The 27,738-nt window shown below is 37.7% G+C and overlaps 2 protein-coding genes across 11 annotated transcripts; one reads left to right on the forward strand and one right to left on the reverse strand.

Moving 5' to 3' along the window:
- LOC101849322 (7,8-dihydro-8-oxoguanine triphosphatase) lies at positions 1-8,870 on the reverse strand. Of its 8 annotated transcripts, none has more exons than XM_005109169.3 (4): positions 8,754-8,870; positions 4,884-5,035; positions 3,098-3,243; positions 1-728 (listed from the first exon to the last, which is right to left on the reverse strand). In XM_005109169.3, exons 1-4 carry the CDS (start codon positions 8,853-8,855, stop codon positions 550-552), a joined length of 579 nt encoding a protein of 192 aa, XP_005109226.2. In that variant the 5' UTR covers positions 8,856-8,870; the 3' UTR covers positions 1-549. The 8 variants fall into 8 exon arrangements, with proteins under 8 accessions (XP_005109226.2, XP_005109225.2, XP_005109227.1 ...); XM_005109168.3 differs by having other exon boundaries at positions 8,748-8,870; XM_005109170.3 differs by having other exon boundaries at positions 8,668-8,828.
- Positions 8,863-27,738, forward strand: LOC101850207 (COP9 signalosome complex subunit 1). 3 transcript variants are annotated; one of them, XM_005109172.3, is made up of 14 exons: positions 8,863-8,958; positions 13,510-13,602; positions 14,794-14,981; positions 15,289-15,465; positions 15,873-16,008; positions 16,784-16,852; positions 17,694-17,831; positions 18,548-18,642; positions 19,133-19,238; positions 19,723-19,803; positions 20,899-21,036; positions 21,616-21,702; positions 22,839-22,886; positions 23,729-27,738. In XM_005109172.3, exons 1-14 carry the CDS (start codon positions 8,935-8,937, stop codon positions 23,801-23,803), a joined length of 1,455 nt encoding a protein of 484 aa, XP_005109229.1. In that variant the 5' UTR covers positions 8,863-8,934; the 3' UTR covers positions 23,804-27,738. The 3 variants fall into 3 exon arrangements, with proteins under 3 accessions (XP_005109229.1, XP_035828484.1, XP_012943963.1); XM_035972591.1 differs by having other exon boundaries at positions 8,881-8,954; positions 13,505-13,602; XM_013088509.2 differs by lacking the exon at positions 8,863-8,958 and adding an exon at positions 9,001-9,098.

Raw genomic sequence — 27,738 nt, forward strand, 5'->3', positions numbered from 1 at the left:
AGGGCTTGTGAGACCCGTCGCGAGCGTCGCGGCGGGGGTCACGCAACTGTTGTGTGACCCGTCTGAAGTGAGTTAATATGATTTACTGGTACTTGATATAAATGCATGATGGACCTAAAGCCTTAGACTTAGAGGTGCACTTACAATTTGCAACTAAAGACTAAAGTACCGGTACAGAAACAGAAACTCTGTTCATGACAACCATTATGAAAATAATGTTGGGCAGAAAGTTGAGAAAGAAAAGAACAGTGTCAAGGAAAGCAGAAACACATTAGGACAAATCATTTTCGTTCAGTAGCATGGCATATATCATATATAGTCCAAAAGCTGACGAACAAAAACATAAATGAAAGACAAAAAAATAAACTGCATTCAAAAGAGGCAGTCTCCAGCCTGGACCACAAAAGAAAAGGGCATTTTTGACATCACATACAACAAGTTAATCCAAAATCAACATACATAAAGCTTTTCTAAAAATTCAACATAAATAATACCTGAATAATATTTCTATATTAATACAACAAGATATGTTAAAATTCACACACATGGTCAACTTGTCTGCTCTGTTTTTTCTTTTATCCATGAATCCAATATTTTGTCCATTCCTTCAAACTTGTAGTAAGCTTCAAACTTTTTCCCATTTAGCATGTGGGGAAACCAGTACTCGTCATCTGGCCACATCTCACCAAAAGGAACCTCCTTTTCACCATACCACTGAGGTCTCATTTCTGGAGTAAAAAACCAAACATCAATTTAATTATGTAACAATGAAACAGAGAGTACAATATACCAGATTTTTATCGTGCAACTTGAACTCACAATTTTCAAAGAACTGCAAGCTGATCATGAAATGTTAAAAGGGGCATTACTGCACTGGAACATATGAAGTGGGCAACTAAAATTGTGAAGGCAGCCAATTGTGAATTCAAAACATTTTTGGGAAAGACGAAATGGGCAAAACATTTTTTAAAAGAGTGCACGAAAAAACCCCAGTGTACATTACATAAGATACCTCATGCACTGTTTACATTCTATCAAAGGTTACTCTAACAGAAAATTAAAACTGGCGTCTATGGTGTAGGGGTTAGGTGTTCCACCATTGCAAACAGAGGATTCAAGTATAATTCCCAAATGGGTAGAATTTTCATTGAATGTCTCTGTCTTGCTGCTGGGATGTTGTATCCCTCAGCCCTGGTTGGCCCTGACTGGAAGGGTCAAAGCAGCCCAAATCCTAAATGATCTAAATAGTGTCAATCAGAGTATAAAACTTCTACGAGTCACAATCATAAGGTGCCAGATCTGAAAAAGACATCTGTGATCAGGAATCACGGTTTTTCAATTCACTTCTCTGCCTGGATGCTCCCATAAAATTTATACATTATCCTGGTGTTTCCACATCACCCATCTGTTCGAATTTTTCAAATAAGTTTCTGTGGGTCTACCCTTTCCTTCCTTGCTTTCTATTTTTCCAGTGAGAGCAAAGCCTTTATATGTCGATTCAAGTGTCCTAGAGAAATTGCATTGTCACTTCCTAAATGCTCTTCTCAGTGAGCGGGCCATGTGTGCATCTTTCTTCTATAATTACAAATATATATATGTATTTTACGAAAATCAAAGATGAGGAGCAAGCACAAGATTTAGGGGAAAATTGACTTTGACTTTTGCATTGCCAAGATGGATGAGATCTATACTAATTGTGAAGTTTTACAAGCTACGGGTTGATGAGTTGGAAGGAATAGAAAGCTGACTGACTGAAAGGAACGATACTCTATTGAAAACACTGTCAAAATCAAGATTTATAAGTACATGTTATATCAAAGACGGTACACTACAAGATGGTAGGCCTATACAGTCTAGAAAAAGCTTCCTAAAAAATCTATGCTCGTCTTTGAAAATCTAAAAAAAAAAAATGTCTTCATTCGTGTCTTTAATGGAAATTCTTTATGAACTATCTTAGCTCCTACCCTTTGTGCGCTGTTTTTAAAAAATAAGCTATAATACAGACATACCACCGTGCGTAATTTTTAGGGGTTTCCCCCCCACTATCAGTATCACAAATAAATACAGGAGGGAACCAGTAGAAAATTATCTTTAGTAACACTAATTAACCAACACAAAAACATATTTTGTTTCCAATAAATCAAGCCAATCAGGGAATAAACTAGGCATGGCAAAAGTAGTTAGAGAGAGAGAGAGAGAGAGAGAGAGAGAGAGAGAGAGAGAGAGAGAGAGAGAGAGAGAGAGAGAGAGAGAGAGAGAGAGAGAACGAGAGGGAGAGAGAGAGAGGGAGGGAGAGGGAGAAGGAGAAAGAGAGGGAGAGGGGGAGAAGGAGAGAGAGAGAGAGAGAGAGAGAGAGAGGGAGAGGGAGAGGGAGAGGGAGAGAGAGAGAGAGAGAGAGAGAGAGAGAGAGAGAGAGAGAGAGAGAGAGAGAGAGAGAGAGATTGGTGTCACCCAACAGATATCTCTGTGGCGCAGTTTCAATAGAGTGGAGCCATAAATGTGGACAACAATAAATTAAATCACCATGATCATAGTTTTATACCGATTCCTACTTCTAGTCTCTACGTTCAGTCTTTTGTTTTTGTAAATTGTTTACACCGCTCCCAACTTAACTGCATAAGGTCATACGAGCGCGCGGGACACATTAAACATTTTCAGTTTGGTAGGAATTAATTTTGAATTTTGCCCATGTGGCGGCCGAAGCCTACTCTTATTAATTTTGGACCACCAAAGAATCTTTAGGTGTGCAACGTGGACACGAGATCTCCGAGATTTTTTCGTCCTTTTATCCGAGAGAGCTAAGTGTTAGATCTTACATACTAACCATAAGGTCAGGAGTGAGGCTGAAAGTCAGCAAGGAGCCAAGGAGTAGAAGTAGAAAGGCTGCAGAAAGTGTCAGGAGCCCAGAGGAAGGGCCAAAGGGTGGTAGGGGACAGAAAGTGGAGACAAAAGCAGACAACAGAACATAGAGATCAGGAAAAAGGTGAAAGAAGAACATTTTAGAGAAGAATTTTTTCCGTCCCTGTCGGGTTCCAAACTTGGGACCTATTGAACAAGAGGCAAACACCGCAACCTCTAGACCACGAGAGCCTCCTACCTTCAGTCTCTACTGGACTGTTCATGTAGTCCCATGTGTCAAATACATGAACCTCCAGGATAACAGGGTCACCAACAAATTCAAAGTTAATGAGTCCAACTTCATTCAGAGACTTGGCTGTGACACCACATTCTTCCAGCAGTTCTCTGAAAACAAAATTGAAAAAAAAAAAAAAGAAAAAAAAAGAAGAAGGAAATTCAACATTTTTGGGGGCTTTTACTTTACATATTTAAATGAAGTACATATCAGCATACTGACTAAACTAATAACACACTTCCGAGCAGAAAGCTAGCAGCTGTTTTCGAGTAAACATCTGTGTGGGAAATGGTGGTGGTGGTGGTGGCGGGGGGTGTTGAGAATGTATGGGTACCTATGAAAAAAGAGGAGGAGGGAGGGGGAGAGGGAAAGGATGATTGCTGTTGCTAAGCTTTTAGTCTACGGTTTGTGCATGAGATAGACTCACATTATCATGTGTGACATCATCTAAAAGCAGAGATGTCCGCCTCCGCCTCTCAGTCTCATCAACTCTCTCAAATATGTGCATGAAAAACCTCTTTGAGTATTACGGCAAGTGTTCAACGGTCAATGTGGTTTGTTCACACTTCTCTTGTAGCTGGGTTAAGACAAAATGTGCCTAGATTTTGACTTAGTTAAAGTTTTTTTGTTCAATTGTTCGGGGTTTCTACGAAAATGGTCAAAGTTATCAGGACGTCCGGATAGCCAAGGTCCTGTTATGATGATATACTGAACGAATCTAGTCTTGACAGGATAAGCATCCAACAAACTGCTGGCTGGTGTAGTGCAGTTGACCAGTTGGGAACAAACTCACAAATATGGATGAAGCTAAAAGTTTGAATTACCAGTGTGTCCTTCAAGGAATATTTCTTCTTTAGCAAAGTACTGTATATATTGAATAAAAGCTCTACCATCAAAATAAAATGTCCTGTGTCTAGAAAAGCATTAAATTAAACCTAAACTCAGAGAAACACTAAGAGAAGCAGTCATACAGAGGTAGGGGATGGGGTGGGGTGGGGGGATAAATGTTCAAGGCGTTATATGTTATTGTTAGTAGAGATGCAAATGAATCACCATCATTACGGTACACCTCCCCCCCCACCCACTCACACACACTTCTGAACAGTGAAAGGTTAGACACAGATCTACCCAATGAGTTGCATGCTGGTCTGTTGAGTGTTGAGCCAAATGTTGAGGGGGGGGCGGCTATACACAGCAATGCAACTTGCTTTGCAAACAATACATCAGTGGGTATATATTATATATCTATTTGACAGAGGCATGAGCATGTATTTGAATGAATCTGCCTTCTTACCCTTCATTTTCAACATTAGCCACAGCCTAGAGAGCACATCAATGAAAAGAAAAGGCCACCTGTTCAGATCCAAACTACCTGTGGCACTCAATAGCTAAGCTTACAACGTTTGTCCCAGAAACCTTCAAACAGCAGCAAAGGGACGAAAATGACTTTTGTTTGGGGTGAATCCAGCAATACCCCAAGCTCTCTGTCAACTTTTAAAAACCATGAATGAAATGATAAGAGCAGCCATAGACCAAGAAATGCACAACTGAACAGAAGATGAAAACAGTACTTGAAGATGTTGATGAAGCACTTCTATCAAATACTGATGTGGTTCACGCTAAAAGATTAAAAAGTTATATTGATCAGGGGCTGTGCCAAGGGAAGCATCCACTCATGAATAGAAAAGGTATTATGATACAACAGACAATAATATAATAAAGAGTAAGAGAAAATGAAACAGAATCAAACCTCTTTGCACCATCTGTGATGGATTCTCCCTTTTCAACTTTTCCTCCAAAGCCATTCCATCGACCTTGACCAAATCCTCTCTTTTTCATTCCAAGTAATATCCTCCCAGGTTCTCGTACAAAGACAAGAGTTAACACCTTCTTCATGGCCATCTGTAATTCAAAAGGAGTATCATTCCCCATTAAAAATTTAGAAGGAAAAAGCGCAGCAGGATCTTGTACAACAAAATAGTAAAAACAGAAGGGCAGGCCATAGTGAGAAGTGTACCAGTTTTTAAATGTATCATTTCAGTTGTTCTTCATCTTCTAGTGCCAGGTCTGAAATAACATTGGCAATCATATCCAACCATTCATTTCTGCTTTAAAAAAAAATCTCTATATATATCTCTATACAGTCAAACCTGCCCTGACGGCCACCTCTATAAGACGACCACCTGTACAAACGGCCACTTTCCATTTCCCCCCTTGCGTTTTTTCGATATAAAATTTAACTGTGTAAAACGGGCACCTGTCCAACACCACACCGTATTTTACACACAACCCCTATCACACCAAGCAATAACACCTATCTTAGACGGTCACCTTCGTGACTCCATTACATTTTGTCATAAATCATGCATTGGCCCCTGGCGTTGTGGGCAAGCCATCATAATTCAATCACATGTCGTTATAATTGTAAGGTAGTCCCTCCAACTGATCATGTTGCGTAGGCCCCTCCCACTGTTGACCAATAGAGGTAACAAATGTTCCGCTGCTGGTGACGTAAGGGTGTGATCCCTCACAACCCATAAGCCCCGCCCAAAACTCATACACAAATCGTGAGATGAATGGTCACTGTTTACCCAGTCTGTAACAAAGTAACAGTGGACGTCAACGTGAACTTGTGACAGAAGCGTCGCTTGTTCTCCGAGTGGTGGCGACCCATGTGTTTGTTTTACCATAGCACGATCAGTCCTCCTTGTCTGACACATTTCATTTTATTGTCACCCTTGCACAAAAGCAGCAACAAAAGAAAGAAAAAACCCAGCGAAAACAACAACAACAATGCGGCTACCTTCTGTTGAGAACTCAGAAAGGAATGTTTTTTTTAAAATCTTGATCAGTCCTGCCTAAGATGGCCACCTGTCTATTTATGCGGCCACTTTTCTCAATGACAATGGGTGGCCGTCTTACACAGGTCTGACTAATATTATAATAAGTGAAAGTTCATCACTTTGGTTGCCTAAAACTTCTGAACCACTTAACTCGAATTTGAAAAAATTAATGGTGGTTCAGAATTATTAAAAGGGTGAACAGTATTAAAGTGAAAAGAAGAGTATGAAGTCACTGTAGTTTAATTTTCAGTTTTTCATTAGTTTCGTTTAAATCTAATCTTGGGAAAGTCCATCTTCTAAGACATCATTGCAAACAAGTGAGGCTTCTAAAAATATTTCCATTCACAAGCAGTGCACACTGATTCCACAATGACTTGACGATCGATTCTTTTGAGTCCATTCATTGAACAGGTACCCAGCTTAGATCAGTCTTTTCTCATCACCCATCTGTTCTGAAACTGAAAGTTCAAAGTTACTCTTGTACTCTGACTTTGTTGCCTTTTTTATGTATACATATATATATATATATATATATATATAATGTGAATTGGTTTCAGAAAAATGGAACCTGCAGGGGTTACCTCTCTACAGTTTGGTTAGCTGTACTAACGGCCTGTGTTCTGTAAAAACCTTGAGTTTTTCCAACATATTTATGCTGTCCATTATAATATATAAACGAAGTGACTATTTCTCCGAACGTTCGGAGAAATAGTGCCGATCTTTATTTCTCCGAACGGTTTTCGGCTTCCGGTCTCGTGATTTTTTGCCTATTTATTGCGAGAGTTCGGCGCCAACTTTCATTCTGCCTCTGCCTCTGGTCTGGGAAGGAACACGTACCGCATGGCAAGCCCGCCTACAGACAACCTTCAGTAACACCCACCACACACCCACCACCATCATGCACATGTACACACACTAACTAAACATAACTAGTGGGCAACTTTTGAACGTATGACGAGCTGAACTGTGGATGGAGAGACAGTGTGAGTGAAAGAGCGGGTGAAAGGAAGAATGTGCGAGTGTATCCACAGGCGACAGCAACTAAAAGACGACGACACTGACCACCCCTGGCCTGGTCCACAGCTCACGAACAAAAGGAATGCAGCTCAGGCGGTGTTTTGCCTATATTATTGTCCATGGTTCGCAGGGAACAAGTGAGATTTTCTTTGTGTGTGCCTGGAGGGATGGGGTGGGGTATGAAAGTCATGCGGACGGGGATGAGCCGCGGGAGAGAACACGGGAATTGAATGAAAGAGTGAAACTGAAAGAGACGAATGACTCATGAGTCCTGGAGTGAATGGATCCTGTGTTTCTATTTTTGTATACTTTGAACTGTTACTGAAAAAAGGCTGAAATAAAGCCCGAAAAACAAACAAACACACACACACACTCCTCACTCTCCACTTACTACCACACACAGACACACTCAAACACTCACACATACATACACACACACACACACACACACACACACAGGAGCAAATTTTTGGGTCTATATCTATTTAAATTTTCAACAGCTAGTCTAGATGAGATTTTTAGATGAGTGTAAAAACGTGAAAAAGAAAGGTTTCATAACAGAAAGAAATCAAAATTAGAACAGCCCATAAACAACAACAAACATTAACAAATAAGGGCGTGTGTCCACCTGTCCGAAGAAGATTGGCAGTTTTAACCCTAAATGTGCGTAATTTTTTAAAAAAAGTACAGGATATTACATGTAAATTATGGAATCACACACATTAAGGGGCTTGCCAGTGTCAGTACATTGGTCGCAGCAGTGACAAACGCAGATGCCAGTTCTATGTGTAGTTATCAATAACCCTCCGTAGATCTAGATCTAGACAGCACACGAGTGAACACAACACATTACGTTTAAAAGCAGCACCTTTCATAGGCAACACGTCATATCTATAGCGAAAAACTGTTTGGAATTGTAGCATTTCTTTATATAAATATTTACGGCGGACATTTTTTGGACCGATTGAACCATATTGTATACGAACAATCTTTGGTAGGCCCATACTATAATTATAGATCTATATAATATCCGAAATTTGGGGGAAAGGATGATATTTCAGAGTGTTCGGAGAAATAGTGCCCAGCTTTATTTTCCTGAACGTTCAGAGAAATAGTGCCCAGCTTTATTTTCCCGAACGTTCGGAGAAATAGTGCCCAGCTTTATTTTCCCGAACGTTCGGAGAAATAGTGCCATATGGTCCCTATCCAAAGAGGCCCTGGTTAGTCATTTTAGTGACAAGTCGGCTTCATCAATATTATAAGGAACCAGCTGGGCTTCTGCAGGGGCAGTAGGCCTACCTACTAAACAAGAGGAGGCATGGGCAGGATTTCGTGTAGTAGTTAGTGTAGTTGTGTTTACCCAGGCCAATGATGTGCAAGTGTCCAAAGAACTGAGAACACTGATGCTGCTCACACCTTAAAGGACTGATAGTCATAAAACATTGCTTTTGAAGTCAGTACTTCACGTAGTTATATGCCACTAATGACAGGCAGAGTGGTATCTGTCTCACAGTGGCCACACTAATTTTTTTTTGCTCATTTGTTTTCTCTTGTTAAATCGAAAGTTGTTGGCAGGCGGCTGGCAGGCTACTTTCTTTTTCGATTTTTACGTTTCTCTTTTATTAAGAATTTTACTTTTACGAATCTAACACAAGATGGCTTTTATTTACTTACTGTCAATGAGTTAGTTATTAAAACAATTATGCATCAAATCTAAAACATAGATTATTATCTCTTGATTCTGAGTCTGTTACAATTACTGATGACTGATGACTTGATGACATTAATTTGTCTCGAAGCGCTTTTTCATTTTCTTGATGCCTTTCTTTCTTGATTTCTTCCGTGGAGAGAGCTCTTTCCATACTCTCGATCCATGCGCTGGGAGGATGAAGATTTCCGGTTCTTTCCGGAAGTGAACAAACACTAGATCCTCTGGTCAAGATGCCGATGACTAGTTTTTTTCAGGTAGAATGACAGACAAATATTTTTTGTGCTGAGCTAGCTATGTTTCAGGTGTATTGAATAACTTCAAATTAAGAGTGAATGCTTATCCAGGTAGCATGCAAGCCTAAGTTTCACCACAGTGCGCCAGTCTCTGAATAATGGTAAAGAATAAGAATGAAGCTGGCACTCAATTTCAATCTCACTCAGAGTCAACTCATTACGGTTCATTACCAATCAGTGGGACTAGTGACAATATAGTGTCTTTTCTGTGATATGTTGGTTTTAAAAAAGTGAAATAGTTTTGTAGGCTAGCCTATATCTACATCTTTTTCCATTAAATAAACTTATAGAAGATGAGCAGTTGTGATATGTTTGGAAATCCATGCTTCTCTGAGTCTTGCAAGGCAGGCCTAGCAGTAGATCTAGCTAGATTCTAGATTAGTATAGAGGCTATAGCCATAGGAGGAGTATAGTGGCAGTGGTGTTGGCCTCTCACCCTCACTGGGTGAACACTCGGCTCTGTGTCACCCTGTTTCCCTACTTGAAGTTGAAGCATATCTGTGAATGAGCATTGTTATTATGACATGAAAATGATGTTTATGTTTAAAGCTTACACAATACTAATACCGTCAAAGGAAGCGTCAATGATGCAGTTAAAAGTTTACTTTGTAAATTTTATCCAGAATCTATACTGAAAGCTACTTTGAATTTGTTTTAATTTGCAAAGGTGTTGAACTGAGGGTAGGCCTTCTTCCTTTTCCCTTTGGAAGCAATAATCTGGAATATTTTAGGCGATAGCGGAAATGGATGGACCTCAGTTACGAGCGACCACCCCAACAAACACAATTTAAGATGCCTAACCTTAACCTTACCCCTAGCCCTCTGTCTATTGTACTCTGTCTCATTGTGGTCGCTCGTATCGGAAGTCCTCCATCCAAAATACTTTTATGACTCATTTTTTCGTAACATGTTCAACATTTATGCAGGTTTTTCTTTACGATCATTAGGCCTACTGTGCAACTCAGATTCAATGAAAGGAGCTGGATTCCCCGATTTTTTCGTTCATAAAAATCGATGAAAATAACTCTGATTCAACAAACACATAAATTAGCTGGCACGGATTCAACGAAGTCGCTTACAGTGTGAACTTCAGCTCCCACTGATGTGGCTTTGCTCATTTTTCTCCCGCAACGAACCATATCTATTCTTGGAAACCATCCATAGTACTGCTTCATGAACCATTGTTTGCTTACCTATTTTTTATAACTTATGCGACCAATCAGCAGCCTTTTTTCATACTAATACACATGTTGTTAAAACGTCTTAGCATGTGTTGGGAGTCGAACGGGCGGCGAGCACAAGTTTGGCATGTGACTGTGTTTGCGTGTGTCTAGGGAGAGGGGGCACAAGCGGTCCGAGCGTGCCGTTAAGATACAAACACATCGCTGTTTTTCCCCCGGCTGCAGATCAATACTACAATGATAAGCTAGTCTTGACATATATCTACGTAATGATTTGCGCGTTGGACTGTGGAATCAAATGTTGCCGTATGCTAGGCTCTACACAGCAACATATCTTGTTCGGCAATCAGTACGTTATAGCAGATGATGGATAGCACTGCAATTGAACGAATAAGCCCTTTTGCACAGTGTGTGTTTGGTCGTGTTCACAGAAACGAAAATGGCTCTCATTTAAAGCCAAACTACTTTTGGTTGAGAAAGTCGAATACACATTACATATGTATGACTAACTCAGTGCTTGTAATTATCTGCAGAAAACCCTTATGTTTGCTATAAAGAACACTCTGATTCAACAAAATTGAAGGTCAGGCCTAGCGACTTCGTTGAATCCGAGTTCCACTGTATTTAGCAAAGCAATGCCAATGAAAATTTAATTTTTCCCCTTAGCCCTTTTTTATTTTGTTCTATTCTAAGGATTATGCGTTTTGAATTTTAAAAATCGGTTCATAAATTTAAAAAAGTTATGAGGTTGTTATGGTTTGCAAAATATGGATGACCCACGTACAGGAAAATACTCCTAAAAGTGGACCAGGCAATAGCAGATTCTGTAAGAAAATTGACGATATCTCAGAAATGAATTGGACTGTTAGAAAGAAACTTGGCTACCCGATGTGTTTTTGGGTGGAGAAATCATTTCTGCAGTCAGATTTACTAACCATTTAGTAATTATTTTGTTGTTATTAAAATTTTTGTGTATATATTCTGTTTTTTTCTAAAAAGGGGTTTCGGGATGAGAGCATTTTATTTATAGCATCGTGTCACAACATAGAATCTTTAAGAATATGTTGGCAGCATGACCAAATAATGGCAAAGCTTTCTTTGATGACTTCAGACCATGCCAACCTTAAAATATAAGTTAATTCAATGTAGCATGCGGTACAATTAAAAACTTTTTTCCCCTGTTGAGAAGCGAACACCCCGAGGCGAGCTCGCCTCAGAATACCCCCGTTGCGATGTTACAGGAGAACAGAGAGAAAAACAACTGGATGCGCGCGCCCGCCATTGCCCTATTTCAAGTGACCAATGAACGGGCTCAGAAAAATCATGCGGGGATTTGTAGGTCACATACATTTGCCGATGGAGTGAGGGGAAAATGACTGGTCTCCGTGCGAAGCCGCTTTGGGTAGGGGGGTAGTCATGCATTTATGATCGGGTCTAAACAACTACTTGACACAGAACATTCAAATTTGAGGACACTATAGAGGAAAGATAGATCTCTTACCATCTCGACGTTGAAATTCCAACTTCTGATAGTTTTTGGTATACCCGATACGAAAGTGTTCCCGACACCAAAAGACAGGTTAGTTTATGTGTACGAACTTCAACGTACGCATATCAGCCCTATTTTTTAAATATTTGCCAAGTTTCATTTCACGTTGGTCAAGAAATAGTAGGTACCGCACACTGTCACGGAGACCAAAACCCATATTTTTACCCTCCTAAAACACTGTGTGATCATGCATACACACAGACACTTGATATATCAGAAGAAAGAGGAGCTTTTCCTCTTTTTAGTGGTATTATTCATTTGAATCAACGATTCTTTTGAAAGCAAAATCTTGTAAGCTAAAAGACAACACCATCGAGGTTTTCACTGTAGCGGCCGCGCGTTTCATGTATTGATTTTTAGAGTGACCTCGGTTGAACAGGAACGGGGAGCGTATGGTATTAAATGCTGCAATCTGATTGGTTGATATTTCAAGATGAGAATAAGCTCTTTCCGGTGATATATTTCTAAAGACTGTCCTTAAAGAATTCATAGGAGAGATTTGCGTGTAAAAACTTTCGATGCTGTTTTTTTTATGGAACCAGTGATCGGACTGACTACGGAAATATATCGGCAGAAAGTCTATTTATTCCTCTTCAAGAATAACACAGCCATTATACGCAAATAAATACCGGATGCTCCCCGTCAGCTCGCAAGCAGGGCACCATCGCCCTGGTTTCGTATAAATTCTTTCTCATTCTCATCAGCGCGCGCAGCCGAGAAGCTGGTGGTCGCGAGTGGCGATTTTAACCTCCCCTTGTATTTCTTGCCATTTTGGTCAAAAAGCCATGTTTACGTCAATTAATTTCCATCCTATGGTTATATGATAGCCCTGAAAAAAATTGGGCTTGTTCTCTATGTGCATGGGTGTGCGTTTACACGTTTTTGTGAATGTCCATTCAAATTTAAGAATGTTATGGCATCTCAAAGTGCAGACATTTCGCAATTTTAATAATATAGCATTTTTCTGTAACTTCAGATGTTCATAACTTTGTTAAAAATGAAGCTATATGTATAAATTTGGTATTAAAATGCTCAGAATGATAAATTCTATAAGGTGGTTCTGTTAACTATGAAATCAGAGGACTTTGAAATTTCAGTTTGTGGTACCTAGAAATAGAGTAGGCTGAGGTTGAGAAAGTTAGTCACTTGCGTTCTGACCCGGTCCAAAAATTCCCCTGCAAACGGGGACCAAATTTTCGCTGCGCGCGGAAGCCCAATGGGCATTGTTACTGTATTAGTCCTTTTTTATGAGTCAGATATATAATGACTGGACTGCTAACTTTTCAGCAATTTCTGTTTTGGCCCCAAGAGTAGGCCTATATACCGGAATATCGATGATGATTTTGTGGGTTCAGGGTAGGATTTTAGGATAGTAGCAGTAATCGTTGGGGCCGAACCTGGACAATCCCAACTTTTCCTGCCAACTAAAACCAAGCCTACGGTAAAATATCAATCACAATCGTCATCCGGTCCGTTTTTGTATGAGCAGGAGTGTAGTACATTGTCGCAGAAAAAAACTTTTTCTAGCAGCTTCTATCTAGCTCTTTATTATTTCCATCCATAATTCTCTCAAAAGTATAACTTCTGCTGTTTCAAATTGTGAACTGCTATATGAAGCAGTTGAAATATGAAACCAGCTGTCATCAGAAATTCTCTTGTAATATAAAACACATTTTAGGCTACTGTAGACAAAACTATATTGAATTGATGCTTTCTTTTGAACTGTACTGGCTTGTGTTGATTCTGATTTTTTATTCGTTTGGTGTAATATATTTCATTCAGGCTTCAGCGTTGGAGCCAATGCAAGTTGATGTTGTGGAGGAAAACCAGAATGTTGAGGAAGAGCAAAATTACTTAGTAGAAAATGCTTCAATTGTGAGTATTTAGTGTTGTTGACATGAGTTTTGATTTATTATACTCCTGCCTTTTTTCATTAACTTTTTTTCCCGTTTTGACTGCATATGGGTGTGGCTTGCTTGGAATTTTAAAAAATGTGGATTATATTTGACACCGTGCTCTATGTTTGTGTCTCTTAGTTATATTTGTATTTTTGTTTCTACTTAATAAGTTGTGGAAATTTATGTTTTTCCTCTTGAAAAAACTTGTAATCTATGCGCATTTTGCTTTTGTTTAAAGTTGTAACAAGTAAGCACCTGCATTTGGTGTAAGAATGCAAAAGTGTGAAAAAAAAACCAAGTGACTCAATTTAGGTACTTTGCTTTTAAGTTTTTTTTACCCCCTCTCTGTCTCTAATACAAATACAACATCAATGGTATACATTCAAGCATAATCTCTCGATAATCTTTTTCTGAAGGGTGTTTATGTCACCAAAATAACACTGTAATGCATCTGCGAAATGACTTTCAACAAAGTATTTTAGCAGACATATTGCAAGTTAGTCATCCTGGTGAAATCAGGTGCTGGTCAAGATAATGAAATCGTAGAAACCAACTTTTTTTCTGTCTTTTGGGGCATTTTTATTGAATTCTTTTTTTATGGGCTCAACTTATATTATGTACATGATATAAAAAAAACATTCTTGCGTGGATTTTAGTGAAAAATGTTGATCAAAGTCACAAAAAACATAAATTTGCAGTTTCCAAGGACACTCACGCTTCCGAAGTCACCAAATTTTGGTGGCCATTTTCTTGCTAATTTTAAGTGATCCCTACCTCCTTCAACTGCAAATATCCTGAGTTTTTGTTAAAGAAACATGGGTATTTTTTCCACCGAAAGTAAGACAAATGAACAGGCTTTAAGGTTTTATGCATATAACTCTGTATGCCCCAAAATTGACATGCGCCTGATTCCTCCGCGTCGTGATACAAATGATCTAGAATGTTGGTTGATGATAGCCATGTTAAGGGTTCTTGTATAACCTTTTTTACCCTGTATATGGGTTAACTGCACTAGAGAATGTATTATAGAATTTTAGGCACTGGCAGGCTCCTTTTGTTACTAGTGGTTCAAGAGTACAGTAACAACTTGTGTTTGATGACTTTGTGGTTGTCATTTTTTGAATTTGTGCTTCAGGGTCGTTTATACATTGATTTTATTGTGTTTCAGGACCTTGAGCATTATGCATCCCAGTTCACAGGACTGGCCAGGTTGAACAGACTTCTGTTTATCGCAGAGCACTGCAACTCTCTGAAAGTTGAAGCCCTGCGGATGGCTTTGAACTACACGATGAAGACCACTTTCAATACCACACTGTACCAGCTTATTCATCACAAGCTTGAAATTGCAACCTCAGGGTAAGTGAAAGCTCATCAAGTTTGCAGAATAAGTTATCACGAGAAGTGAGTTTCAAATATAGTTTTAAGTGTACAATGGGTTTTTATAAGTTGAAAAAAAAAACTCACACAGAAAAATGAGCACCTTCATGTGTGCGACTGACACACTGCTCATTTGCAGGCATGTTCTACTATGTTTTGATTTTCAGAAAATAATAAGTTTCATGAAGTAATACTACGGCTGCATCTGTCATTGTCTCTTTCCACTCAACCTGTTTTCAAATGGTTGTCATGATTGGAGTTTGAATGTCTTTTATGATTTTTACAGATCAAGGGGAGGGGCAAGCAGCAGTGGTCAAAATAATCTTCCAGATGTTGCCTCTGCCATCAACTCTGTGGATACCCAGTGGGTAGAAGTGACATCAAAGAAAGCTGCCCTGAAATTAGAAAAGCTGGACACAGATTTGAAAAATTACAAGAGCAACAGTATAAAAGAAAGCATCAGGTTTGATTTATCTTTTTTTATTATGTCTTTCATTGTAAATTCTGTTGATTTATATTTTTTTTCAAAACTTGGAAACTACACATTTTTGGGGGACATAATGTCTTAAAAAGATAAATGGTACTCATGCCAAAATTGTCATTTCAACCTATTATGTTTGTTTTCCTTTTTGTTTTTTTGTTTTTTTGTCTTTTGTGCTCATGAGCTCATCCTTTTTCCTCCCAGATAATGAAATTGTGCGTTCACTTTTTAAAGTACAAAATGAAATAAACCTTACGCTTCTTAACATATCCTTATATGTTTTCAGCATTTGTGAACCTTACTTTGTCTCTGTGATTTTTTCGCTTAAAATGTGGAAAGTGAAATCGCATTGTATCTTAATCTGTGCTACCTTTTTTTTCCCCCCTCAGACGAGGCCATGATGATTTAGGAGACCATTATTTAGACTGTGGTGATCTCAGCAATGCTCTTAAATGTTACTCACGTGCAAGGGACTATTGCACTAGCCCCAAGCATGTGGTGAATATGTGCCTCAATGTCATCAAAGTAAGTCTTTTTCTTTAATGTTTGGAATAGAATTTCATTTTTTTGTTTGTATGTATTTGAAGAGTTGATCATATCTCTTTGCTTATGATTAAATTGTGTTCATTTTGGGAGACAAGCTTTTTTTGAATTCTTCAGAGAATTTGACAATGGATGCTCATACATCCTTTGAACTTTATAGAAAGCACTTTGGTTATGGTGCATATTTATAGCAGCAAATTTTTGTTCAGTTTATGTTGGTCAATGCAAAGTTGATACCTCACTTGAAATGTGTGTTCATTTCAAAGACAGAAATGTCAGTTTCATAGCTTAATATTTATCTGCATATTATTCACAATTATTTTATAGACAGCGAAAGATCTTGTCAGTTTGTTAATGTTTGAGCGCTTAATCAGCTGCTTGCACTGTATGCTTCCCGGGAAGCTGAGAATGTTTCGGAGTGTTCTGTGGTCTGCTCGGGTAATAATATAGTGTAAAGCGCATAGAGCCTGCTGTTGAGCGGGGATATGCGCTATACAAATGCTATTTATTATTATTATTATTATATCTTATGCATCTGCCACTGTTCAAAGTTAATGCAGCTGTTAGAAGGGCAATTAAGGGAGAACTTCTCAGATGTGTGTGTGTTTTTACCTCCCAGTTGATAGATAAAAGAAAAGTATTAGCAGGGGATGACTTCAGTTCAAGGGAAAGGACTAAACTCAGTATGATGTGATGCCATGCTTTGTGAATGTAAAAAGCGTTATAACTTAGAATTCTTTAAAAAATTATTTTTCAGGTCAGTGTTTACCTTCAAAACTGGTCCCATGTACAGAGTTATGTCAACAAAGCAGAAGTCACGCCAGATGTAAGTTTTGATGGTGTTGGTTGGCGGGTGCTGTGGTGTGGTTTGCTCCTTCTTTCCCATCAAAGCATTTATTGTCCTTATTTCTCCCCTTTCTTTTTTGGGGGGTTTGTTACTCTCTTGTAACACCTCTAATCTTCGTCATTTATATGATCTAATTGTGACTTAAAATGCTTCATAAAACAAAAAAGTGGGCGGTTAGCGGGAGCTCCTGTGTGGTTTGCTCCTTCTTTCCTATCAGACATCTATTGTCCTTATCTCCCCCTTCTTCTTTTTTATGTTTGTTACTCTCTTGTAACACCTCTAATCTTCTGGCGCTCATATGACCGTATGCAAGTTGCAAGCGCCGTAAAACTTCTTCTAAAACTAAATTTAAAAAAACAACAAAAAATGTAAACCTGGATAGGGCTTTTTTTAAAAACTGTTTTCTGTTGTCCAGAGACTTCATAAATATTACTTTACTGTTGAATCAAAATTTCGTTAGTTTTTTTCTAATCAAATCTTTTTAGTTTATGGTTGTAGAGGGGGTGGGGTCTGAGAGAACCATTTGCTCACAAAGTATAAAGCTGTATGCTAACTTGTGAGCACTGGGGAAATGTGGTTTGAAGGGTGAAGTTGATCATGAGGTTCTACTGTAAGTGTTTGTTGTGCCAAAATATTATGTGAATCTTCTTTCAACTATTTGTACTTTATTAGTTTGGTTGATAAAGACCATCTTTTAATCTTGCGCAAGTCTTAATGCCTTTTTTTTTTCTGTGTTTTTTAAACACCTTTTATTAGTTTAATATGACTATCTTCATAGACTGAGAAGTTATGTAAATTGTATTGACATGTTTTATTTCAGAACAACAAAGAAGCATACCAAAGTATTTCAAGCCGACTCAAGTGTGCTGCAGGGTTAGCCGACTTAGCGACCCGTAAATACAAATCTGCTGCCAAGTATTTTCTACAAGTCAACTTTGATTATTGTGATTTCCCTGAAGTGAGTATTAGATACTGGCAACTCATGAGTGTAGAGCTGTCAATTCAGCATTTTATTGTGTTTCACCCAAAACTTCGTTAAAATGTGTAAGACACTGTCCTGAACAGGGTTTCTTTTTTATTTATTAATATTTTTTTGGAAAGAGTTAATTTTTTACACTGCTTTCATATGTGTTTTAATAAAAATATATGTTATTGTCTGAACCACAAGAGCTGATAACTTCAGAGTAATTTAAAGTTTCATTAATGCATTAATGATATTTTGGCATACCTTTGTTAAATGGTAGGGTCCCTGATGACAGCTTATTTCCGAATTATGGTCACTCTATGCGAGGAGTTGGGAATGATAGTTTGTGTCCGGCCTCAATGGAGCATCTGAGGGGACCGAGTGTGGACATCAAACAAAAAAAAAAAGATTTATTTACTTCAAGACAAATCCTGCGTGTCATTCTCAACATTTTATCATCATCATCATCGAGGTCATCAACATCATGATCATGAAATTACTACCAATTTTTCTTTTCCTTGTTTTTTTTTTTTTTTTTTTCTTAAAACATAATAATTACTACCCTATTGACACTTTTCTGAATAACTTACAAATATCTGGTGCCAAATCTGGACAGGGGACAAAAATAAAATTCAGATATAATAGATTTTTTTTTCAAATTGTAACTTTAATGCTGTTGGTTTTATTCTTGAAATAATTTTCTTTTACAGCTTTTGTCACCATCAAATGTCGCAACATACGGAGCTCTCTGTGCCCTGGCAACGTTTGACCGCAAAGAACTCCAAGTTAACGTGATATCTAGCAGGTTCGTGTTGGTTTTCAGCTGTACTTTCAATTGTTTGCCGTACAGAAAGTGCGATTTTGATTAAATAGTCTAATATGTTAGTGTGAATGTGTATGTGTGTGTGTGTTTGTGTGCTGGAAAAACATGTTGTTTGTCATGAGCCGTGTTTTTCAGGTCGATCAGTTGAAATAAAAGATGTTGTTGATTTGCCAGGCCGAGATGTTTACTCGGATGGTTGTCTGGTGCTCTGGTGTGGTTTGCTCCTTTTTTGCTATCAAACATATCGTCGTAATCTCCTCCTATTTTGTTTTGTTACTCTCTTGTAAAACCTCTAATCTTATATGACCTTATTGTGTTTCAAGTGCTGTAAAACTCTTACCAAAACTAAACTGAGATGTTTGCGTACATATGACAACTGAAAGTCCGTAGGAGAAGATACTTCATTTTATGTGTGTGATGTGAAACTTGTTCTGTTATTTATTGCAAGGGTGTCTATTTCTCCACCACACAGTTCCTTCAAACAATTCTTGGAATTAGAACCTCAGCTACGCGATATCATGAGCAAGTTCTACGAGTCAAAGTATGCATCCTGTTTAACACTTTTGACTGAAATCAAGGTTTGTTTTTAGTTAATCTCTTTTGGGTATAATTCAAATTTAGATGTATTTTACTTTTCTGGAATGCTGCCTTGTTAAGTGTCCAAGTAAAATGTCCATAGGGGCAAAAATTGGGATATCGACACCTTTTTAAAGGTTTGATGTCCAGGTACAGGTCCTTTTCATTGGGGGGTAAATTTGCTGAACTTACAGAAATTGTGGTGGTGATTTTTAAATAAAGAGCTTCTAGTAAGAGCTGTTGCGTAAAATTGTGGTAGTTGGTGATGATTACTGCAGAAATGTAGTGTAATTTCTTTTCTGATCTTTTGATTTCCCAGTTGTTGCTCGAAATTTGATAATTGTTCTAGAATGTCTTTTTTAAAACGTTTTAAATAGTGTATACATTCTTGACAGTAATGCAAAGTCCTTTCGAAATTTCTGGCTAAAAAGGTCTATTTATTTCATGTATTCAAAAGTTCTCTTGTGAAAAAAATGCTTGTTCCAGGACAATCTCTTGCTGGATATGTACGTTGCACCCCATGTGAACACATTGTACACACAGATTAGGAACAGGGCATTGTGTCAGGTAAATTGTTTTATACCGTTGTGCAGAACTTAAAGGTGTATGGAAGGAAGACTGATGTTTGCTTTTTCCTGTTTGTGAATGGGGTGGTGGTACTGGTGTAATTTTTCGTACCCAAATCACGTATGTGAATACAATTTCATGTTCAGATGCTCGCTAAACAGGAAAATCATATCCCTGGAATGCGTATACTCGAGTATCAACCCCAATTTTTGTTTTTTGTATATTCTTTGGTGTTTTTGTTTTTTTTACCGCCGGGGCTTCAGTTAAACAGTGATAAAACATCGATGATTCACAGTGTTTGAACGAGGTCTTTGTTTACTCTGTCCTTTTCGTTTTAGTTTTAGTAGAAGTTTTACGGCACTTTCGGCACAAAAGACTTTTGTGCTATCGGGATGTGAGTAAATGTGATTCTGAGTGTAAGCTTATATCATCTAACGCGGGGGTTGCCAAACTTTTTTGAAAGTGGGCTGGTTAACAGAGAAAATTTTGTTTAATAAAATACACTGATGTGTTAAATGAAAAATTTGTCACGTTACAGCTGAGCAAGGAATTGTACAGTGGCTAGAAACACTACTCGTTTATTTTGCACAAAAGAGTTCAATGAAATGATTTAATTATTTTGGTTACCAAGTCCTAATCATGTTGCAAAAGTATCTTTCAAAATTTTTACCCCTGCATGGTGGCACTGGCGGAAGGCTAGAGAGAAACTGGCCGCACAGGCTGGGTTTTGCACACGGACCATAGTTTGGTGACCCCTGATTTAAGGCCATATACTCCATGACTGTATGTCGTTACACTTTCAGTAGTAGCCCAATCTAACTGGTGTGATGTTGTGACATGTGTGAATTTTTTTAGCCTTGGTATGGAAAAGAAAAATGACTTGCCTTTTTTTATTGTGGGATCCAACTTGGTGAAATCAATGATTTATAAGGAAAGTGTAGATTTTGATTGGTATGTACATTTCTTCAACGCAATTTCATGTTACTTGAATTATGACATGTCTGAAGAGGCAGCCATGGCACTTTTTTAGTTTCATGTTCTCTTTGCTGTATCTTGCACCATTAAACCCAAAGTTAAAATCCTGTCTATTTACAGTACTTCAGCCCCTATTTGTCTGCTGACATGAGGAAAATGGCAGAGGCTTTCAACACCAGCGTGAATGCTCTTGAAGATGAGCTGATGCAACTCATCTTGGATGGGCAAATCAAAGCTCGGATTGATTCCCACAACAAGGTATGAGAACAAAGCTTTATTGTGTTCCCATTATAAGCAGTGATGAAAAAATTTTCAAAAGTTGCTTTTAAACAGTTAACTGCAGTTTTAAATGTTTCTGAAATAAAAAATGTGCTGGCTCTGCAGATGTTAAGAAAAGTGGACATGGATTATGTGCAGAGCTGATATTACCTGTTCTTATTATATATATTCTGTTTCTGCATTACTCTTGTATTGGATAGAAACCTCGTTTTGATAAGTAGTTTTTTAATAGATGTTGGAATGGATTTGTCTCCTGTTGATATTTTTTGTAGCTGTATTTTTTTTATGGTGCATTTTCCGTTTAGTTTATTCAATCTGGTTTTAACGAATCAACATTCTGTGTTTTTAAAGAATTGACAGTTGTACAACTGGAATGTTTTTTTATAATAGTTGTGCAGTTTGGAAATATGCAGAAAAAAACATCAGGTAACTTGTTTCATTTTTTTAATTTTTTTTTTTTTGCCTCTAGTTTTATTTTGGCCTGTATATTAATTCATTTTCTCTCTTTCAGTATTTAATTGAAGTAATTTGATTTTTGTTTGGATTGCATCAACTCAGATTTTGTATGCAAAAGATGTCGATCAACGGAGTACTACCTTTGAGAAAGCTATCTTGATGGGGAAGGAGTACCAGAGAAGAACAAAGGTAAGTTTTCTTTCATACACCTGACTTGTTCCTGTGAAAGTGGTTGATGAGTTGACTCACTGCTATGTTTTGAATTTGAAAAGAAGAACTTGTCACATTTTTGTTTAGTGCATAAAACTGAAATCTTATGAATACCTTTGGGATGTGTACATTTTTTTTTCTCCAATTTTTTTCTGTGGTTTTGATATGAAACTAGCTTATTATACTCTGTTTCAGAAAGAAAACAATGAATAAGGAATAATATTTTGTCATATCATTTTATTAGGTAGCTAGGCTGTGAGGAACTTAATTAGCTGCTGATGTGTGAAGAAAAATATCCTGAAGAATGAGGGGAATGTATAATGTACCTAGTTCTAGATAGTCTACCGCAAGCTGACAAAACGCCTTTTATCTCGAAACTTCTGTGAGTAAACACACAATGTTTTGTGAGCTCACGGTGGTAGTTTTCTCATTATGTGTGATTTGCTCTAAATTTGATTCTGTTTCCGAGTTATTTTTGTTTGCTATTTGTTGTCTTGTAATTTTCCTTTCATGTTTTGTATGTCGAACAATTGGGAGGCAGACAGAATTTATTAGGCCAGGACTTTTCCTTGTAGAGCTTCTGGTGTTCCTGTCTGCAACATTATCGTGCAAGATTTCGCTAACACTGACAGAGTTGTTCAACTCCATTGTCAGAGTTTGATAGTAGGCCTTGCAACAGCCTTTTAATTAAGGCGAACATTTGCAATGTACTTATGTTGAAGGAAGCATCGTGTTTTTAAAAATAAGTAGCATTTCATAAACTAGGGATGTAGCCTAATTGTTTCAGGTTTGCTTTGGTTTCAGATTTTTTAACCCTTCCAACTTTGAAAAAAAAAAAAAAGGTTTTAAACCAATAATGAGTGGGTGGTTGGCGGGTGCTCTGGCGTGGTTTGCTTCTTCTTTCCTATCAAACGTCTATTGTCTTTATCTCCCCTTCTTCTTTTTTATGTTTGTTACTCTCTTGTAACACCTCTAATCTTCTGGCGCTCATATGACCTTATGCAGTTGCGAGCGCCGTAAAACCTCTACTAAAATGAAACGAACAATTGGGGATTTTATTTCATTAAATGCGAAGATATTGCAATCATTTTAAAAATGTTCGCTTTTCTCAACAGGCCCTTATATTGAGATCTGCCGTTATAAAGATTCAACTTCACGTCAAGGTTGGTCATGATTTTGTTTAGTCCTGTGTCCAAGGCAGTAAACAGTGCCCGTAGAAGTAGCAAAAAAAAAATGATGGATCAGTTTAGAATAGTCTTTTACTCATATTTCATCCTTAATATTTATAATTTGTACATGACTGTCAGCTATTTCTGTGGGTTGATCAAAAGGTTTGGCTCATATCTAACAAAAGACTGGAAAGAGAATGTAATAATGGTGACAAGTCAATGCTAATTGATTGTCAGTTTAAGACACGTTTGATATATTTTGTCTCTATGATGTTTTATTTTATGTTCTTGTGATAAAGCATTAGAATTTAAAAGTAAAGGTTTGCCTATCATCTTCACGAAAGAGTGTTTCACCTTCTTGTCGGAGTAATTGTTAAAATTGTTGGTGTCTTCACTCTTATCACGTTTTTTTTTTTTTTTTGGTTTTTATAATAGACAGTGTGATTTTAAAATTATGAACATTCAACTGAAAACTGTCGAACAGGTCCATTTTAAGATTGTCTGATTTTTGTGAATTCTGTATGTTTCATGATTTGCAAGTTAAGAATTCTTAAATGTGTCAAAAACTTCCACTAGAATCTAGTCATTGGTAAGTCTTTGAGCTTGACATTTGAAAAAAAACAACTAGTTACTCCCCCGCCCCCGCGCCCCCCCCCCCAACAACTTTGAATTTGTCCATCTTATCTTCTAAAGGAAACTACCAGAAAATAATCCATGTAAAAAAAAAAATCTCTTTACTCCTGGCCAGTTTCCTTTCGAGGATTTTGCACGATACTTGATTTTTGTCTATAGAATCAATAAATCGAGTTCCTCACCTCAGTTCACTTGTCCCACAGAGTCCGCCACGGGAAGGGATGCAAGTAGAAATGTCAATCGCGCCCGCTAGTGCTAGCTCTGTGGTGAGGAATTAGACTTGTACAGGAGAGTTGTGTATGCAGTGTGTTCTGCCCCCCCATCGTCTCTCGACCCAAGCTGCCTGTTCACTCATCGTTTTTCTTTCCAGTGTGCGAGACAAAGCCTGCTGTGTACTTGAGCTTTTTTTTTTTTTTTTTTCAAAATTTGACAAATCTCATGCCTATGACTTAGAATTTGTGTGTGTGTGGTTACATATTACATGTGTGTGTGTCGGTGTGAAAGAGCTTGGGTAAAGTATCTTTGCTAACATGTGTTTGGGTGAGAGACAGATGAGCATCTATGCTTGTGTGTGTATGTATGCGTGAGAGTGTGTGCGTGTGTGTGTGTGTGTGTGTGTGTGTGTGTGTGTGTGTGTGTGTGTGAAAGATAGGAAAATAACCCAGTTGCTTGTGTGTGTGTGCTCTTGTGGAAATGCAACGATTTTTGATCACTGTTGAAGAAAAAGTGCGTATTAACCCTGTGTGTGTGTGTTTAGAGTTTGAGATGTATGAAATCATTCCTGTTGTACTGTTCAGTTTGATCATTTTTGGACGTTGCGAAGACGCTCTGGCTCAGAATATGATTGTAGATGGTTTGTGAAGAGTTCCTTTAGCATCAGAGAATCGGATGGTTGGGAGTAATGTTATTTATATTATGTTCATTAGGGTTACTTCCATTCATTCTTTTATGGGCATGTTTCAAGAAGAGACATTGTTAAATAGCATAAGTTCATTCTATTGAGTTTGCTTTTTTCATGTTATAGTGAATGTGATTTAAACTATTGTATTTTGTTGAAAGAATCGTTAAGTTGTCACTGGGCTCTATGCTATATGGTTTATTCTAGTTAAAGACAAATACCTTCTCCCCCCCCCCCCCCCCCAACTCTATCTTAAATTCTTGTAAATCATCATATAGAGTTTTTGGATATTCATTGTTAAAGTACTATAGTTACAACAATATTGCTTCTTATCAAGTAACTTTAATTGTTACTCCCTAGTTGGTCATTTGAGATTTATTGAGCTTTTTTACTTATACTTGAACACTATTGGAGAGGGTTCAGAAAGGCACTCAGTTTCAAAAACCGCGTGTTTTGTTCTAATAATATCATGTACTGGCGTGTTAACTGTCTGAAGTTTACAGTCTTGTTGACTTCCAATAGTTTTTGCGACACTGCAGATTCAAGATAGTTTTTCAAATGTGTTTGAGCTCGGTACAAGTACAAGGAGAATTTTATACATCTCAGAGGTGCTTATCAGCTTTTCCTTTTGTTCTGACTTTCTGTGTCATTAAAAAATAGCTTTCTGGTTGAAGCTTTGTGAAGGGATTTCACTGTTTGGGACGCCAGTGGAATGTGAATGTTTGCCTTGTAGAATAATTCACTCCGTTTCAGCAGGGATTTGATATTATGGTTAGTCTGGAGCATTAGTTAGTGTCTTTTGTCTGCCTGTAGATGGGTGGAAGTGCAGCATGACCTGACAGTTTGTGGATTTTCCATCTGTACCCATTCCGTTGTATGCTTCCTTGGAAGCTGAGAATGTTTCGGAGTGTTCTATGGTCTGCTGGGGTAATAATATAGTGTAAAGCGCATAGAGCCTGCTGTTGAGCGGGGATATCCGCTATACAAATGCTATCTATTATTATTATTAGAATGGGTGGCTGGTATGCTCTTTGGTATTTTGTCTGCTCCGACTACTTCTTTTCAGTGTTTCTATTTTCTTGGTTGATTGTTTTCATGTTGCAATACAGTAGTTTAACACACACACACATGCGTCCCTCCCCGCCTCGTAAATCATAACTCCACCTTGCTCTGTTGTAGAGACTTGTAAAAAGTCACACACATCTCCACATCCACTGATCTCTGTCTGTGTAGGCCTCTTTCCTCTCCGTTTGCTTACCGCGGCAGAGGTCTTGTTGTTGTGGTTAGTGTCGGAAACTGGTGAGTTGTTTCTGGGTTTTCTGGTGCTGTTTCGTGGACTGACTCCTTTTTCCCGGGGAGGGGGGCGTTATTTAACAGTTGACGTGCTGACTGGAGGAAGAATCGAGCTCTACACTTGTAGTACAGAATTAACCTGGTTTTTGTTTGGGGTTTTTTTTTTTTTTTGAGGTGAAAGGTGTAGGGAGAGAAGATTTGGTTGAGAACGGATGACGTATGTGAATTTGAATCGCCAGAAGAATTATTTTTGTAAAATGTTTTTACAGATATTTATGGTTTCTGAGATTAATGTACTGTTATTTAGAATGATATTTGTTTGGTATTACTTATTTAGAGAGTTTAGGAGGGAAAGCATTTAGAACTAGGTCTGAGAGTTGAAGTGCTCTGAGTGAATAAATAATTACCTTGTAATATTTTTCACTTATTTAAAAATTAAAAAAAAAATAATTGTGCTTTTTTGCCTCAATCGCATGTGAAAATTTTCAGATTGATGATGGGAGATTAGAACATAGAGGATCAGAATATGTTTCTGCTCAGATCTTCGTCTTATAAAATTTTGGGTGTGCTATTTGTATTGTGAAGAAGATCAGCTAGTTGTAGGTGTTGTAGAGATAGGGAAGTTTCCCTCAGGAATTGGTTTGATCTTTTCCTCCTGTGTCATATTTCATATGTTCACTGGTAGGTTGGGATGAAGGTGTGGTTGTGTATTTAACATATATTTGAGACCTCCTGAGGGTTTTGTCTACTTATGTATTATTATTCGGTAGATTTATCAAATGATGCAAGCGAAGAGTGTCTGCGCTTTCTCGTAGCTCGCAGAAAAAATTTATAGGTTTATTAAAATGGAGTTGTCCCCGCTGAATCACGCCCGACCCCAACATAGCAGTTGATAATGGAAAATATTTCAGATGTTCAGGATGTATGTTTTCCTAAATGAGGGCTTTTTGATAATGCAGAGAAATCCGCTTAATCTGAACACGGCGGTAAATCGAATGAAAATAAAAGTCTGGATTTGTTTGTCTTCTATTCAAACAACGGAAGAAAATCTGGCGTTGTGGCAGATTTTGGTTTAAGTGGACTCTACTGTATCGCAACACATTAGTCCATAAATATGATTAATGATGTGCTATTTGTTGAGGACACTCTTACTACAAGCAGGTTGTTTGTGTATTGGTATGGCTTTTATGATTCATATAAAGGCATTATAGTGGGGGAAAAAATATATATTCCAACAGAGACTGAATCAAAATCTAGACTAGTCAGTCTTGGGGAAAAGTATAATGTTTATTATTAATATTAATGATATTGTTTCGCATTTTTTCTCGCATAAACATTAAAATATTTGCAACAGAGACATTTTCTGGTTTTAGTTTTATTCTGGTTTCCTAATTTATTAACAGTAATGACACAGAGTATTTGGTCTTTTCACATCTTTGGGAAATTATGTTTTTGTCACATGATAGCATGTGAGCACTGAAATCTACCTTACTTTGTGTGTAGTAATTTTCGCCAACAATCTAGTTGAAATGGCACCACCCCCCCCCCACTTCTTATAACATTAGTGGTCTTTGATTATATAGCAAATTTTGTAATTTATGTCAAGCAAGTTGGTATTGACATTGTGAACATGTATTGCGTGTTGATGAACAATTGCATATCATCATAAACATTTTTTGAAATACAAACCAAGACGTCTGGCCTTTGTCACTCCCCACTCAGTTTACGCACAAGACTTGTTCTTTATTTTTTTCTCTGTTAGATCGGGTTCTGGCCATCAACTATTATGCATAATAGTAGAACCCTGTTAAATTTCAAAAAGTCAAAAAAGCACCTTCTTCTCTTTGCTTTTGCTTCCAGACTGATGTAGTTTTCATTTCTCCTCTGGGTTCTTTTGTTTCTTTATTTTTGTTTGTTCAGAGGGGGGAAAAAATTGTTCCCACTAGTGTGAATAGATGCTCCGGTCATGATTTATGAATGTATATAATTTATTAAAACGACAATAAAGACAACTAAAATATG

Source organism: Aplysia californica, unplaced genomic scaffold, assembly GCF_000002075.1.
Source record: "Aplysia californica isolate F4 #8 unplaced genomic scaffold, AplCal3.0 scaffold00753, whole genome shotgun sequence".
Lineage (NCBI taxonomy): Eukaryota > Metazoa > Mollusca > Gastropoda > Aplysiida > Aplysiidae > Aplysia > Aplysia californica.